The 16,721-nt window shown below is 37.9% G+C and overlaps 2 protein-coding genes across 9 annotated transcripts in view; one reads left to right on the top strand and one right to left on the bottom strand.

The window, feature by feature from the left end:
- The window catches only part of LOC138327509 (pre-mRNA 3'-end-processing factor FIP1-like), a 33,094-nt gene extending 27,877 nt beyond the window's left edge, over positions 1 to 5,217 (bottom strand). For all 3 annotated transcript variants that reach the window (XM_069273661.1, XM_069273663.1, XM_069273662.1), the window contains exons 1-6: positions 5,092 to 5,217; positions 4,582 to 4,612; positions 3,530 to 3,596; positions 2,822 to 2,919; positions 2,239 to 2,294; positions 1,873 to 2,016 (exon numbers count right to left, since the gene is read on the bottom strand). In XM_069273661.1, coding sequence (XP_069129762.1) covers positions 1,873 to 2,016; positions 2,239 to 2,294; positions 2,822 to 2,919; positions 3,530 to 3,596; positions 4,582 to 4,612; positions 5,092 to 5,158 — 463 coding nt within the window. In that variant the 5' untranslated portion in view covers positions 5,159 to 5,217. The remainder of the gene's footprint in view (positions 1 to 1,872; positions 2,017 to 2,238; positions 2,295 to 2,821; positions 2,920 to 3,529; positions 3,597 to 4,581; positions 4,613 to 5,091) is intronic.
- Positions 5,218 to 5,308: 91 nt separating this feature from the next.
- On the top strand, positions 5,309 to 16,604 carry LOC138327510 (translation initiation factor IF-3, mitochondrial-like). 6 transcript variants are annotated; one of them, XM_069273667.1, is made up of 4 exons: positions 5,358 to 5,410; positions 10,381 to 10,432; positions 10,988 to 11,625; positions 14,966 to 16,604. In XM_069273667.1, the coding sequence occupies exons 3-4, from the start codon at positions 11,047 to 11,049 to the stop codon at positions 15,104 to 15,106; spliced, it is 720 nt and encodes a 239-aa protein (XP_069129768.1). In that variant the 5' UTR covers positions 5,358 to 5,410; positions 10,381 to 10,432; positions 10,988 to 11,046; the 3' UTR covers positions 15,107 to 16,604. The 6 variants fall into 6 exon arrangements, with proteins under 6 accessions (XP_069129765.1, XP_069129768.1, XP_069129766.1 ...); XM_069273664.1 differs by lacking the exon at positions 10,381 to 10,432 and having other exon boundaries at positions 5,309 to 5,410; XM_069273665.1 differs by lacking the exons at positions 5,358 to 5,410; positions 10,381 to 10,432 and adding an exon at positions 5,466 to 5,585.
- The last annotated feature ends 117 nt before the right edge of the window (positions 16,605 to 16,721 follow it).

Genomic DNA, 16,721 nt, shown 5'->3' with positions numbered 1-16,721 from the left:
AGCCAAAATTTATACAAGTTCTGTTCCCCTTCCCCCAAGGATGTTTGTGGCTAATTTTGGTTACAATCCATGCAGAACTCTAGGACAAGTAGCGATTTAAAGGATTTACCTCTATTACCCCTATTGGGCCCCGCCCCTCCTGCCCCTGGGGGACCAGAGCCAAAATTTATACAAGTTCTGTTTCCCCTCCCCAAGGATGTTTGTGGTCAAATTTGGTTACAATCCATGCAGAACTCTAGGACAAGTAGCGATTTAAAGGATTTACCTCTATTTCCCCTATTGGGCCCCGCCCCTCCTGCCCCGGGGGGGACAGAGCCAAAATTTATACAAGTTCTGTTCCCCCTCCCCCAAGGATGTTTGTGGCCAAATTTGGTTACAATCCATGCAGAACTCTATGACTAGTAGCGATTTAAAGGAAATGTTGATGGACGGACGGACGGACGGACGGACGGACGACGGACGCCGGACGCCGCGCCATGACATAAGCTCACCGGCCCTTCGGGCCAGGTGAGCTAAAAATATCAGCTTGAAATTATAAATTTAATTCCAAGTTTCCCGAAATATCATACTGACATTTTAATAAGCGATTACTGTTGTCTAAGTCTTACTTGGTAAACACCTTATGATGTGTGATTATGACCAAACTAAAATTTACCCCAAGCGCACGGCAGCCATTACGTACAGTACTGCCGAGATCCCGAATTTCGTCATTTTTCAGAGTCACAAAATTACGTATTCTGGATAACTTTTTCGTCAGAAATTTTGGAATTTAGTTAATGACATACAAATGAGTCAGTTTATAGTTACTTTTTATAATATTTTAAAACAAAACTTCGAGTAATTTAGGATTCTCGAAGCCGTGCGCAATGTGTCCTGGTCGGCATTTACAGTACTACGATCTAGCTATATTGTAGTCTATCTAACATGTATTCAAATTATTTAAAAGTAACATCACTTCAATGTGGGACTTCACATAGCAGCCCATGGAATAAAAGTGACCAAAAATTAAAAAAAAAAACTCTCTACAGCATGAAATTGAACGATTTCACCATTTTATTTTTTCGAGATATCGGCAGCCATACTGTACGTGCACGTACATGTACATATAGATCTGCATTTACGTGTAACACAGTGGCTTATACCATTCCTTTAAAACAAGATATACATGGAAAATAACGAAATATATATATTTTACAAGTACTTATTGAGATATGTGTTGGTAATTACGTATTAATATTATTAATTTCCCAACTATGGGCTGTGGCCCGAGGTGATCTACCAGCGAAGCCATGCACGAGCGGCCGTGGTCTGGCCAGGTGGTTCACATTCGTTATATTTATATTAAATAGTATTGTGAACAGCTTTTTCATGTATAACAGAAACAAAATACATTGAAATCAGTTATCTATTCATAACTTTTTTCACTACATGGATTTCTACGCGTGAACAAAAAACGGGTACTTGTGACGGCCCGGCACCGCTTCGCAAGCTGGCTTCAACACTAAATCTACAGATATATTTAGCAATAAACAATTGTAAATATAAAAATATAAATGTCTGTCAACCTCTGAAACAATCAGAAAACATTCTAAAATCAGAATTTGCAAGTATGAAAGTGTATACTTTTGTCAACGTATCGATTGTGTAGCAGGGATGTACGTATCTGTTATTGTTTTTATTAGTCGCCATACTGTGTTTGTACCTTTGAGGACCCGGATGTAAACTTTCTGTGACGTCACGCCATCTTTTCTGAATAAAGAAATTTATACTATATAGGACCATCCACTAAAATATCATTTTTTTTGCATATACAGGTTTCATGATAAAATAAGGCATTTCAAGAGAATTGAAAATTCTTGTATACTTGAATACCTGGTTTTCTCCAGGGTTTCTCATCAGCCTGCAGTCCATCCAGATCAAATTCAAACTGATTAACACCATTGATGGTGCCGGGAGCGTCTAAGTCTACACCCTTCACTGTGGTAGTGGTTCCAGTCTGGGCTTTTGATGCAGCAGCTGTAAACGTTTATAAAACAGTTAGGTGTCATGAAATGTTATCTTGCCTGTCAGTGGAAAAAAGTTGAGACTTTAATTATTAAATGTTTACTTCTGATTGATAAAAGAACTTCAGATCACATTTTGGACTCCCTGTAGAATATGTGTTTTGGATTATGTTTAACTAATAAGAAGCAGTCTTCATTGCTGACCAGTAAAATATTAATCATATCCCCTGCTTACCTGCCCCTGCTGACTTTTGATAACCACCTTGAGCTTTGAACAAATTTCTGGGAGCTCTAAAATAGAAATAAAACAGGTCTGTGTCCATGTAATCTTGGCAGAATTATTATGTAAAAAAGAAAATTTAAGAACAAGAAATATACCCGACGTAATGTAATATATGATTCCTCGTGTAAGTTTTATTACAGGAGTCATAATTATATAATATGCAGCTGCATCAGAAACTAGAGGGCGTATCCTTGATCATTCAACAACAAATTGGTTTCCAATTTATTATTTCAAAAGATTATAACTTTCTGAACTACCATTGATATAATTCTTAAATAGTCTATCTAACATTACCAAGACAGAAGTCTTTAAGGCAGTCTTTACAACTAGTATAAGAACAGTCAATGTTTTTGGTTTTGTTTAATTGATCTGCGGAGATAACTGTACAACTTAAGAAACAAAACCTACTTCCCAGTAGAGTTGGTTCATTATGATGTATAAGCTCACAAGTGAATTTAGACTCAATGATCGAACATATACCTAAGGGACTATTTCTAGTTACACTACTACTTAATAATCAATAATAATAATTTACTCATTCAAAGGAAATGTCTGTATGTCACCAATTGTCACTTGAACATCATCATCAGAATCATCGTCATCATCTTTCTCCTGGGACTCTTCTTCCCCACTCTGTAAATCAAATAAAATAAATCAAGAAACTTTACTTTTCTAAGAATTTAAGCATACATTGTATATATGAATGCACAATAACTTTTTTTTTCATTCCTGAAGAAAGCAATGTTAAATATTAACCAATTCCAAAGTATTACTATCTAAATAATAATATTTCAGCTACATCTATAAATTTGTAGAATTATGGATAATACGACCACAAATTTTCAAATATCACTGTTATTGATCTACAATGGACATACATTGTAGTACATAAATTTTCTAGATATCTGTGAACTCAAGTGCAAGAACAGAAGCCAAGGATCAAGTTTTTAAGTCTGCATTTAGGCTCTATACTAGACAACAAGGAAAAGGTTTTTGGTCTGCATTTAGTTAAACATGGAACATTCTCTCAGAAAAATAATCTTTCCGCCAACAATAAAATACTGTAGGGCATCAATAAACAAAAAATGCAAGATGCATTGTGATCATTTTATACTTTAAAATGTAATTTATACATGAAACTAAATCAAAATATTAATTATGAAATTTCTTACCATCAAGATAACAGAAGACAAGCATGTAATGACCATAGATTATGTAAGAAATATATCTGAAATGCTTTTACCAGTTCTCCTGCTTCTCTGTCCTCTTTCTTCTCCTCTGTTGTACCCTCTGTTACCTCTGGGGCCTCACTATTCATGGAATGATAAACTTTCCTTAACAAATATGGCTACAGGAATGGATTGATAGATATTGTAAAACTTATCTAAAACTCTAACTTAACAAATGGATAATTATATGGGAACAGATTAGTTGATATTGTAAGACTTTTAAGAGCGAAGCTCTTTCGAAGCGCGTCGAAAATCGAAGCTCTGTTCCGGTAACATGTACGTAAGCAAAAGTACATATTGAGATCAATGACCTGCAGGCATGGATGGCTAAAATCTTTTCGTACTTCCGGTTTTACCTGCGTTGCTCCGGTACTGCTCTCCCATGTAAATATATATTTAACTAATGGAAATTCATAACAGGAGAAATGAAACATTTTTTATTATTTTTTTGAATAATAATAATATCACTTCGAAAATTAAAAGCTATGATATGTAGTCAAAATATCCTTCAAGCGAAGATGAGCACAAGGAATCATGACGTCACAACACGTCACCAAATGGCGCGAAATCGTAGGATTCGCATACGCGGCACCATCCGGAACTCCTCGGGGGGAAATTACATAGATATATATTCTCGCCATAATACCAGATGAGTTGAGGATGACGCGGCACTCCTGGCCTTGCATGGACACAGAGAAATCCGAATTTTTGTGTTCACTTCTTGGTTTTCTAGACAATTATAATATCATATACTTCTTTAGTTTGAAGTACGTCCTTTTATTTCTAAATTATGTCTTCAACATGAAATAGAAAATAAAAATCACAAGTAGAGCTTCGCTCTTTCCATGCCGTGCATGATTCATATTAGCTTTTCAGCTAGCTTCCTGATCAGGATAGCAATATCGTTGTAGCGGAAGATAATCGTCTACTGTAAGTCACACAGAAGGTGATATTTTTTTCTGCTACAATAGTACTGTAGGTTGCTATGATGAGGATAAATAAAGTATCAAATTTACATAATGGTTTAGGTAAACATGTCTCTCCATGCTAGTAATATAACACTTACCCATTCTCTTGTGCTCCTTCTTTGTTTTCATCTGAAAGACCAAATTAAGTAATTATTATCTTATTTCAAAATAACTTATAAAGCAGACTCAGGACTAGCTGCGATGACGTAGCTCTGAACGACGCACAAAAGATTTCTGAGATGGTCGTCGTCAGACAGAGCTACGTCTCGTTGATAATAGCGTTGCAAAACATACAGCGGTGAAAATGTTATAATTCATGTGTGTCAAGCAAATTTGTAATGCGACTTTGTGTATTTGACACGTCGACAAACATATTGTTTCCGAATAGCTGAAATGAGCTATTGATAGTAGCTGTTATGAGCTAGAGTAGCTGATATCAGCTATATAGCTGAATATGGCAGATTTCCCCAACCTGGACAAGTCATGTGCGTGTAGTAAGGATTCCGCCATAAGGTAACACTTGATGCGTGACAAATACAATATGTGAAATACTGACTCCTGCATATACCAAGAAAAATTAAACCACTGTTCATATCCAAATGTAATACCCCCATAAAGCCAGGCTTCGTCGTCTTCTCCTGCGACTGGCGCTGCCGGTGCTTCAACCGCCGCCATTTTTATATTTTAAAATGCCAGCTTTTAGTTTCGATATTTTTGGAGAATGATATGTATTTATATATGGTCCTGAATAAACTTTTCAAAGACATATTTTTGATGATATATTTTGATAAATTACAAACGTAAAGCTTTATCCCAAATGAATAACAAAGATAAAATTGTGGTATTACGAAACTACGGTCGTATCATCCAGGCTCGCAATGGCAGCGCCCAGTTGACATTTGAAGGTTTTCAAATGTTACATGTCACGTATGTTTTGAAGACCTGGCAACCTTCTTTCTGTACTAACAAAAATGACTTACAATTTTCAAATGTTACATGTCACGTATGTTTTGAAGACCTGGCAACCTTCTTTCTGTACTAACAAAAATGACTTACAATCTCATAGCAAACTCGATAAGCTAGGAAGTTTGGGAGATTTATGGTTAAGTGACATTTGTCCTCAAAAGTATTTGTGCACGATAAGAGTTAACGCTACGTATGTGTATACACTGTACTGTAACCAAACTAGACCTACTGCTGTACTGTAGGCATGTACTGGGACCCAACCAGTAGTCGTGACGGAGCAGTAGTCGTGATTGTTTGCATATTTTATTGTGTGTCCAGATTTTCGAAAGTCTGGAGCTGTTGACGAATACCTCATGATTGTGTTGTTATAAATGTTTATGTGGATTTTTCCCCCTAAATCACGATTACTGTACATGTTCCTTCACGACTAAGCTTACCGATAAGAAAAGCCCTGAGTTTGAGTTATCATTTAGTTATCCAAATCAAATACGTATATGAGAAGAATAAGTCACACTGAGTTTGGGGCAAGTACGGTGCAGGAGCTTTTGTGTTTGTGCACTGACCGTGACGTTGGGCGGTCACTGATTTTCTTTTGATATCCCCCAGCACAGACTTTAATGTAGCTTGTGGGTGCGAGGGTTACCGTCTTAATTTCTTAAGCATGCTGTCATTTCATGAGCTCTCGTATTTTTTTTAACAAAATTAATATGACTGAAGGCAAGGCCTTAAAGAGCACCGCCAGATGTTTCAGTAAGCATTAATATTAATTATGCAATGTTTAAAAGTTCAATTTATTAAAATAATAGAGCCGAATTTTCTGTTTATTTTTTATTCATATGTTCACACTCTATCTTTGTCCCAAACCCCCCATTTGAGAAGGAACCCTACATAAGAGAAGAAAGAAACTTTTTTTCCGTAACAGATATGCCGTTTTTGGTCAAGTGATATTATATTGGACTGTATGTATTTTATCGCTTGAACACTTGTAAATAAAGAGCAACAGCACTGAGCTTCTGCCGGATAAAGATAAAGTTCGTCGTATCTTAAAAGCATTTGAATCGCTTGATTATAATATAATTTAAGGCAAAGCCTTTCTGAGAGCGCAGCAGTTAATCCATTCGTTTGTTTGTTGGTTTTTTAAAACTGTTACTAAATAGAAATATACCAGGTAAATAAAGGATTTCTAACGGCGAAAGAGTTATCTCCCCTGACCCATCAGTCTTAACGATATTGACATGTGTTTTGTTCTAATTGCTTATTGTGTGCGCTGACTAACTGTACTGATAGAAACCATTTATATAATTATTAATTATTAGAATCATAGCTTTCCTGGATAACTGCCATTGAGTTTATAACAAGAAAAACAATATTAAACATAGGAAACTTCTACTTTCACTTTCTGCAAAAATACTTGACTGCGGCTACAAATTATATCTCAACGTCATTCTTTGTTGCCAAGCGGAAAATTCTGAAGCAACTGCTCACGCAAAACGGCTTTTAAGTTAAAATTCAGGACAAAATGTAATTGTTAGATTCAGGTAAGAATAAATTGAAAGATTTATCTTTCACTAATGTTTTCATTTTGAATTTTTCCAAGCGTTACTTGTTTGTAATCACGCGAGAGTGATTTTGTAATCACACGAGACAGAGAGTGTGACTTTGGATACTGCCTTGCGCGATGCTGGATCTTTTGTTGACTTCCTGTTACCGGTTTTTGAGAAAGTTTTCCAACTCTACTATTGGATGATTTACATAGAATAACGTTACTGAGACACCTCTATCACAAGAGTTTGCTGCGCTCTCTATAATGAGCTCACTTCAAAGCATCGCATTCATGTGTCAGGATTTTTTACAATGGATAAAAAAATGGCGGCCACAAACTGAAGCTGTCAGTGTGTAGGATTGAATTTTGAAGATTGTGTTTTTAGCTCACCTGGCCCGAAGGGCCGGTGAGCTTATGTCATGGCGCGGCGTCCGTCGTCCGTCCGTCCGTCCGTCCGTCCGTCCGTCCCGTCCGTCCGTCCGTCCGTCAACATTTAATTTAAATCGCTACTAGTCATAGAGTTCCACATGGATTGTGACCAAATTTGGCCACAAACATCCTTGGGTGAAGGGGAACAGAACTTGTATAAATTTTGGCTCTGACCCCCCAGGGGCAGGAGGGGCGGGGCCCAATAGGGGAAATAGAGGTAAATCCTATAAATCGCTACTTGTCCTAGAGTTCTGCATGGATTGTAACCAAATTTGGCCACAAACATCCTTGGGGGAAGGGGAACAGAACTTGTATAAATTTTGGCTCTGACCCCCCGGGGGCAGGAGGGGCGGGGTCCAATAGGGGAAATAGAGGTTAATCCCATAAATCACTACTTGTCCTAGAGTTCTACATGGATTGTAACCAAATTTGTCCACAAACAGCCGTGGGGGAATGGGAACAGAACTTGTATAAATTTTGGCTCTGACCCCCCAGGGGCAGGAGGGGCGTGGCCCAATAGGGGTAATAGAGGTAAATCCTATAAATCGTTACTTGTCCTAGAGTTCTGCATGGATTGTAACCAAATTTGGCCACAAACATCCTTGGGGGAATGGGAACAGAACTTGTATAAATTTTGAGAGCCCCCCGATGGGAACAGAACCCCCTGGGCAGGAGGGGCGAGCCCAATAGGGAAAATAAGAGGTAAATATTAAAATTCCTTCAGAAAAGAAACAGTGAACCTGTATTCAGAACATGACTTGACATTACAAACCAGGTGAGCGATACAGGCCCTCTGGGCCTCTTGTTTCTTATATTTTCATGTATGCGTTACCATAGAAGTGCTTTTCACACTTCGGGCACGAAGGGCTGCGCCCTTATTAAGACATTTCTTCTAACTTCTGTCCTTAAAGCAAGTTTAGATTTAATTACATGTAACTTTACATTGGTGTTTCGTTTGACTCAATAAGACAAGTATTTGTTGAGTTCCCAGTTCATAGGCATCTTGCATGGTGTTTAGTAGTGTAAAGAGACAGTGACAAATTCTTCTCACTTATAAATCCTTGTCCAAATGCTGGAGCATTTCTGTGAAATGAAAATGTATAAAGTTGTGAAGATGTAACATTTTTATCAAAAAGGATGTCATAATTTTAAATGGCATATATAATGACTATATTTCCCCATATGCGGGAGTGTGCATGCCCAAACTACGAAAAGCAACTATGTAGACTAGTCTAGCTACAGTATGAGTATCCTTTTTTCCTCAGGCTCAGGCATAGCAGCAATGTGGCATACATGTTTATGTATGCCATATTGCTGTTGTGCCTGATATTTTTTCAGATCAAAAGTTGTATCATTTGTACTCCTTTTGGAGTATTTAACTTGGTTATGTCCCTTAACTATGTTATGTCCCTTGGATTATACCCCTTTGGTTTTTGATTGTGCTGTGTGGTGTCAGTTTATAGTCAGCGATAATTGTATGAAGTAATTCCTAATTAATAATATAATAGGATAGATAAGAGTTCATGTAGTGTTCTCACTGTTCTCTAGTTGAGTTAGCATTATCAGTAGATTTTAGAATTTGTTAGTTAATGTGTAGTGAATGTATAACTGTCCTTTGTGTGTTAGTTCATAATACAGAATCTGGACACTGTAGTGTATAAATAACTAGGAGGTCATTGTTAGGGAGTTAGAATGCCCAGTTCCCAGAATGCTGGGTTCTGATTTGGGCTTAGTTGGTCAATTTCTCACAGCTTCGACTTTTGGGTTAAAAATAAGTATGAGGTCATTTGGGGAGGGGGTAGTTTGTGGTGGTGGTCACTTCCAGGGAGGGTTCTATATTGAGTATATGATGTCATTCTTAACTCAGAATTTTGTAGTACATGTAAATCTAAATGTAGAAAGTGATATGTCATTATTAGTTCAAAATAGCCGGTATGAAAAGAGTTGTTGGAGAGATTAGAAGTTTTGTGTAGTACTGGGATTATAGATATTATTCAAAACTGTGTTGTGTATAGTGAGTTTAGTTTCTGATTTTGTAACACTATGACATCTTATAATTATTTCGATATATACTTCGGGAAACATACTTTTAATTAATAAAAATTATTTTACTTCGCTTCAGCTTTTCGGAATATACATTGAGGAAATTTACTATATACATATGTAGTTACTAACTTACTATTCAGATTATATTGGAAATATAAGTTGAATTCAAACTCCTGGAATACATATTTCGGATTTTGATTAGAATATATTTTGTGGCAATTGAATTTAATATTTCTGTGTATGTTGTTTTATTAAGAATTAGCCACCTGACGGAATATATATATGTGTAGACAACAGAGCAAGTTTATATTATAAAGTAAAGAGTAAAAAAAGCCTTACATCGGCATGACGTGGTTTGAATGCCTAGTAATAAAACGACTCATTAGTTTACTTTTAAAGATGCTCCACCGCTGACAAAAAGTACATGTATTTTTCTCTATCAAAAACACGAACAGTCAAATTAGTTTTTTTCTTCATTTACAAAAGTTATTTGCTTTACACCATTACCACCATTGAAAAGTTTCAGTCTCTCATTTTACTTTAAGATTGAAAAAATGAAAAAAATTAATTGCATCCCGAACAAAATCTGTGCTACTATATCCTATATGGAATGAACACTGATTTCACATGCACCAAAAGCAAAATGAATGATCTTGTATTAATTTTTGTGTAAATTAGACATATATACACACTATTAAACACCAATTAGTGCTCGAAAGATGAGTATCATTTTTTGCTCTGTCGGCTGTGGAGCATCTTTAAGTACAGTTTCAGTAGGTCTGGTAAAAGGCACATAATTAATCCAGGGCTGGCCTCACAAATACTACATTTAACCTTACGTTCTACTGATTGAACTTCCTGGTTGCCAGCAATCCTAATCAAAACTGTTACACAATTCTACCTTTATTAACAGGAGACACAACTGAGTCATCATAGCCTCTACTTTTACTCCAACAATCATAGAGGTATAGCACAATGAGACACTTTTGAAACATTACGTCATACTCTCTGACGGCACGGTCATCAAAATAGTGTCGGATAAAAATAGGCTGACCTCTCATATCATATACAGTAGTACCCCTGTATAAGCCCCCAACATTGTAGTCAAATAAATCTGCTTTTTCTTTCTTTTTGGTCTAATTGTACTATATAATATATAGTCATCTTTCTTTACCTAATAAAAACATCTAATCATGTGACAGATTTGACCTACGCTAGAGTTCAACGGCATATTTCTAATAGAAAGCACAGCTTGAACTGGCCAAAAGCCGTTCGCAAAGTGACCTCATATGATAGACCTTCAAAAGGGATTGTTAACAGAATTTTGTCCAAAATCAGAGGTACTGATGGAGTGAAACAAGGGAAGTGACTAAAAAAGATCAGAATGTGAACTGGGAGTAATAGAGACTTTTCATGGAGAACGGGGCCAAAATGCGTCTCCAAATTCTGTAGGAAAGAAAATCCTGTATAAAGTGTCATAATTGTGTCTTTTATTTTAATTATGTTTGATTTCTTTTCAGATATTAATTGGGATTGAATGATAACTGATCACATGAACTAAGAGGACAAACTGAACAAGATGATTGCCTCTCCCTGTATCTGTAGACTTCAGACTCTGTGTGCAACAGTACACTCTCTAATACCCAGAAAAATCCATTTACTGAATAGACTTGACCTACATCAGATTTCCACTTCACAATGTATGCCCAAGTGGACACAGTTTGAATCTAGAGTCTGTTTTGATTCTTACCGGCAACTGAAGGGAAGCCAGAGCTTTAGAGATATTCGTTTCCTTTCAACAGATGCAGAATCCAAAATGGTGCTTGTCATAGATGACAAAACGAGACAGAAACTGACATTAAAGAAAGCAAAAATATTGGCACACAAGGAAGGAAAGAAATTGTTCCACATCCCAGATGAAGAAGCAGGAGATATGGATGAATATAAACTTTTATCAGCAGATGATTTTCATAAAGAAATTTTGAAATATAAAGTTGAAAAGATGAAAGAATTTAATCTAGGAGTTAATATTCAAGAGCATGACTTGAGTACAAAACTACAAACAATTTTGCGACATGTTCAAAAAGGCTTGGCTGTGAGAGTTATCCTTTCTTCTCAAGGATATGGTGCAAAAAAAGGGAGAACTCCTCTGGAAGGAGTAAGTATATAGGATCAGGTGGCATGTTTATACTAAAATGTACTTGCATGATTAACTATAAGGTCTTTAAACATGTCAGAGGCAATCTTTACTCACACAGCTCTTGTTATACATTGTATTTGTAAATTACTTTCATTCTAATTAAGCTATTTATATAATTTTCTGATCATGGAATGAAAACTAACTATTATAAGCACATATATATACAAGGAATACCAAACTAGATATTGATTTTTCTTCAAGCTCTTTCAAAGCTTATTCTTTGCTTATTAAAAAGTTATATTGACATTTGATTTGATTCTGGCATTAAACAACTTTAATATACAGACAAAAAAGGACACCAGTAAATGGACACCCATCACCGATACGTAGTGACTGATTAAGTGAAAACTTAATATAACAAGAGGCCCAGAGGGCCTGTATCGCTCACCTGGTTTGTGATGCCAAATAATGGTCTGAATACAGGTTCATTGTTTCTTTTCTGAAGGAATTTTAATATTAACCTCTAAATCCCCTATTGGGCCCCACCCCTCCCACCCCCAGGGGGTCAGAGCCAAAATTTATACAAGTTCTGTTCCCCTTCCCCCAAGGATGTTTATGGCCAAATTTGGTCACAATCCAAGCAAAACTCTAGGACAAGAAGTGATTTATAGGATTTACCTCTATTTCCCCTATTGGGCCCCACCCGTCCTGCCCTCGGGGGGCCTGAGTCAAAATTTATACAAGTTCTGTTCCCCTTCCCCCAAGGATGTTTGTGGCCAAATTTGGTTACATTCCATTCAGAACTCTATGACAAGTAGCGATTTAAAGGATTTACCTCCATTTCCCCTATTCGGCCCCGCCCCTCCTGCCCCCGGGGGACCAGAGTCAAAATTTACACAGGTTCTGTTCCCCTTCCCCCAAGGATGTTTGTGGCCGAATTTGGTTACAATTCATGTAGAACTCTATTACAAGTAGCGATATAAAGGATTTACCTCTATTTCCCCTATTGGGCCCCGCCCCTCCTGCCCCCGGGGGACCAGAGCCAAAATTTATACAAGTTCTGTTCCCCTTCCCCAAAGGATGTTTGTGGCCAAATTTGGTTACATTCCATTCAGGGCTCTATGACTTGTAGCGATTTAAAGGATTTACCTTTATTACCCCTATTGGGCCCCGCCCCTCCTGCCCCCGGGGGGTCAAAGCCAAAATTTATACAAGTTCTGTTCCCCTTCCCCCAAGGATGTTTGTGGCCAAATTTAGTTACATTCCATTCAAAACTCTACGACAAGTAGCGATTTAAAGGATTTACCTCTATTTCCCCTATTGGGCCCCGCCCCTCCTGCCCCCGGGGGACCAGAGCCAAAATTTATACAAGTTCTGTTCCCCTTCCCCCAAGGATGTTTATGGCCAAATTTGGTCACAATCCAAGCAAAACTCTAGGACAAGAAGTGATTTATAGGATTTACCTCTATTTCCCCTATTGGGCCCCACCCGTCCTGCCCTCGGGGGGCCTGAGTCAAAATTTATACAAGTTCTGTTCCCCTTCCCCCAAGGATGTTTGTGGCCAAATTTGGTTACATTCCATTCAGAACTCTATGACTAGTAGCGATTTAAAGGATTTACCTCTATTTCCCCTATTCGGCCCCGCCCCTCCTGCCCCCGGGGGACCAGAGTCAAAATTTACACAGGTTCTGTTCCCCTTCCCCCAAGGATGTTTGTGGCCGAATTTGGTTACAATTCATGTAGAACTCTATTACAAGTAGCGATTTAAAGGATTTACCTCTATTTCCCCTATTGGGCCCCGCCCCTCCTGCCCCCGGGGGACCAGAGCCAAAATTTATACAAGTTCTGTTCCCCTTCCCCAAAGGATGTTTGTGGCCAAATTTGGTTACATTCCATTCAGAACTCTATGACTTGTAGCGATTTAAAGGATTTACCTTTATTACCCCTATTGGGCCCCGCCCCTCCTGCCCCCGGGGGGTCAGAGCCAAAATTTATACAAGTTCTGTTCCCCTTCCCCCAAGGATGTTTGTGGCCAAATTTAGTTACATTCCATTCAGAACTCTACGACAAGTAGCGATTTAAAGGATTTACCTCTATTTCCCCTATTGGGCCCCGCCCCTCCTGCCCCCGGGGGACCAGAGCCAAAATTTATACAAGTTCTGTTCCCCTTATCCCAAGGATGTTTGTGGCCAAATTTGGTTACATTCCATTCAGAACTCTATGACTAGTAGCGATTTAAAGGATTTACCTCTATTTCCCCTATTGGGCCCCGCCCCTCCTGCCCCCAGGGGACCAGAGTCAAAATTTATACAAGTTCTGTTCCCCTTCCCCCAAGGATGTTTGTGGCCAAATTTGGTTACATTCCATTCAGAACTCTATGACTTGTAGCGATTTAAAGGATTTACCTCTATTTCCCCTGAGGGGCTCCACCCCTCCTGCCCCCGGGGATCAGAGCCAAAATTTATACAAGTTCTGTTCCCCTTCCCCCAAGGATGTTTGTGGCTAATTTTGGTTACAATCCATTCAGAGCTCTATGACTTGTAGCGATTTAAAGGATTTACCTTTATTACCCCTATGGGGCCCCGCCCCTCCTGCCCCCGGGGGGTCAATGCCAAAATTTATACAAGTTCTGTTCCCCTTCCCCCAAGGATGTTTGTGGCCAAATTTAGTTACATTCCATTCAAAACTCTACGACAAGTAGCGATTTAAAGGATTTACCTCTATTCCCCCTATTGGGCCCCGCCCCTCCTGCCCCCGGGGGACCAGAGCCAAAATTTATACAAGTTCTGTTCCCCTTATCCCAAGGATGTTTGTGGCCAAATTTGGTTACATTCCATTCAGAACTCTATGACTAGTAGCGATTAAAGGATTTACCTCTATTTCCCCTATTGGGCCCCGCCCCTCCTGCCCCCAGGGGACCAGAGTCAAAATTTAGACAAGTTCTGTTCCTCTTCCCCCAAGGATGTTTGTGGCCAAATTTGGTTACATTCCATTCAGAACTCTATGACTTGTAGCGATTTAAAGGATTTACCTCTATTTCCCCTGAGGGGCTCCACCCCTCCTGCCCCCGGGGGGGACAGAGCCAAAATTTATAGAAGTTCTGTTCCCCCTCCCCCAAGGATGTTTGTGGCCAAATTTGGTTACAATCCATGCAGAACTCTATGACTAGTAGCGATTTAAAGGAAATGTTGACGGACGGACGGACAGACGGACGGACGATGGACGGACGGACGGACGGACGACGGACGCCGCGCCATGACATAAGCTCACCGGCCCTTCGTGAGCTAAAAATATTAAGTCTTAGAAATGTCATTCTATACTGTTAGTAAATACATGTATGTTTGTTTTGTTTTCTTAGAAGCCAAAGGAGGATGCTGAGAAAATCATGGCTTTATGTGTGGAGGCATTAAAGGACATCACCTTGGTGACGAGGGTAGTCAAGGGAAAGTGGAATTACGTAATAGAATTTCAGAATCAGGAGAAAAACAAGCCAAAGTAAACCAGAGTAATGAAACTGTGATAGGGAAGACAGCACAAGTTAACAAATAAATCAGAGGTGATTATAAGGATCCAATAGAAAACAGAACCATCAGTGCGAAAAAAATTTACAATGAACTGTGTCATTATTGCTTACAATATAAAATCTGTGTTGGTGTTCCCTTCTCTGATATTGATCACACAGAAGTGTAGTTTCAATACTTCAGACACGCAGTTATGAAGTATTTTTGATTTTACCACAATGACTTTAAAGAGGATTAATGTCTATGACATATCTTAATGAAGGATTATTGCTCAGATATTTATTTGTTTATGTAAAGATTATTGTATTATCCAGACAGCAGTGTCCACTGATCTATAACAGGCTGTTATTATATACAAATGGGTTCCGTCCGTCTGTCCGTCCATCCGTACAAATGGTTTCCGGAGCATAACTCTAAAACCAGTAGAGATATTACCACGAAACTTCATAGACACATTGGTCTTATGGTCTAGTAGTGCCTTTTGCTATTTTTAGGTTTTCATTTTTAGCATTTTTTCCTTAACCATGGAAACATTGCTGAAAATATCATATTTTTGTACCAGGTTCGTTCCAGAGCATAACTCTAAAACCAGAAGAGATATTTCCACGAAACTTCATAGACACATTGGTCTTATGGTCTAGTAGTGCCTTTTGCTATTTTAAGGTTTTCACTTTTTGTACTTTTTTCTGTAACCATGGAAACATTGCTGAAAATGGCAGATTTTTTTGTAAGAATCGTTTCCGGAGCACAACACTAAAACCAGCAGAGATATTTCCATGAAACTTCATAGACACATTTTATGTAGGACTTCTAATTTTGTATTATGCTTTACTTTTTATTTAATATGCATGCAGTAAAACTCAGATATATCAAACTCAATTACTATGAACATTCACTTAATTCCTATGTAACTCATCGCTGTTTAAAACAAATAAAAAATCACACTGTTAGATGCTGAACTTTGTTAAAGCTAAGATCAATTCTGGTATTTTTCAAAGAAGCAAATGTTTTCAAAGATGGTTTCACTTTGTTAAAAAAAAAACATAAATATGTTTTGTATGTATTCTTCAATTGCAGTTGGGTTTTAAAATTTTTCCCTATACTCTTACTAGCATATAAAATTAATGCATTAATTGATTTAGCTCTCCATTGGCGGGGGATCTGAATGACTATGTCCTTGGTTTTTTTGAGTCAGAGGGGGATGAATCTGGGTGACATCACTAGTACCAGAAACACTAATTTTAAATTTTGTTTCTTTTGCATCTTCGGAACAGTTTCTCTTCATATCACTCCTTCTGCATTCACTTTGTATAGAAACCAGAAATATTTAACCATGCCCGTCAGAATAAATTTGAACTGTATTTTAGATGACGGCTGTAGAGACACGACATCAGCCATAGTTGAACAACAAGCTGACAATACAATGTCCTTAAGATCTATTGTACGTTGTAATAAATGAGTCTATTTTATCTTAAATTTCTGTTCTCATGTCTCATTTCAAGTAGAATTATTTCTGCTGTTTATCCACTATAATGATGTGCTATATAATTATACATCAGGACTTTCATCTGTATACTAGTAACTTGGATGTGA

The sequence above is a fragment of the Argopecten irradians genome, chromosome 7 (assembly GCF_041381155.1).
Source record: "Argopecten irradians isolate NY chromosome 7, Ai_NY, whole genome shotgun sequence".
In the NCBI taxonomy this organism is placed as follows: domain Eukaryota; kingdom Metazoa; phylum Mollusca; class Bivalvia; order Pectinida; family Pectinidae; genus Argopecten; species Argopecten irradians.
Note: the sequence above shows the minus strand (reverse complement) of the source record. Positions and strands in the feature narration are given on the sequence as shown.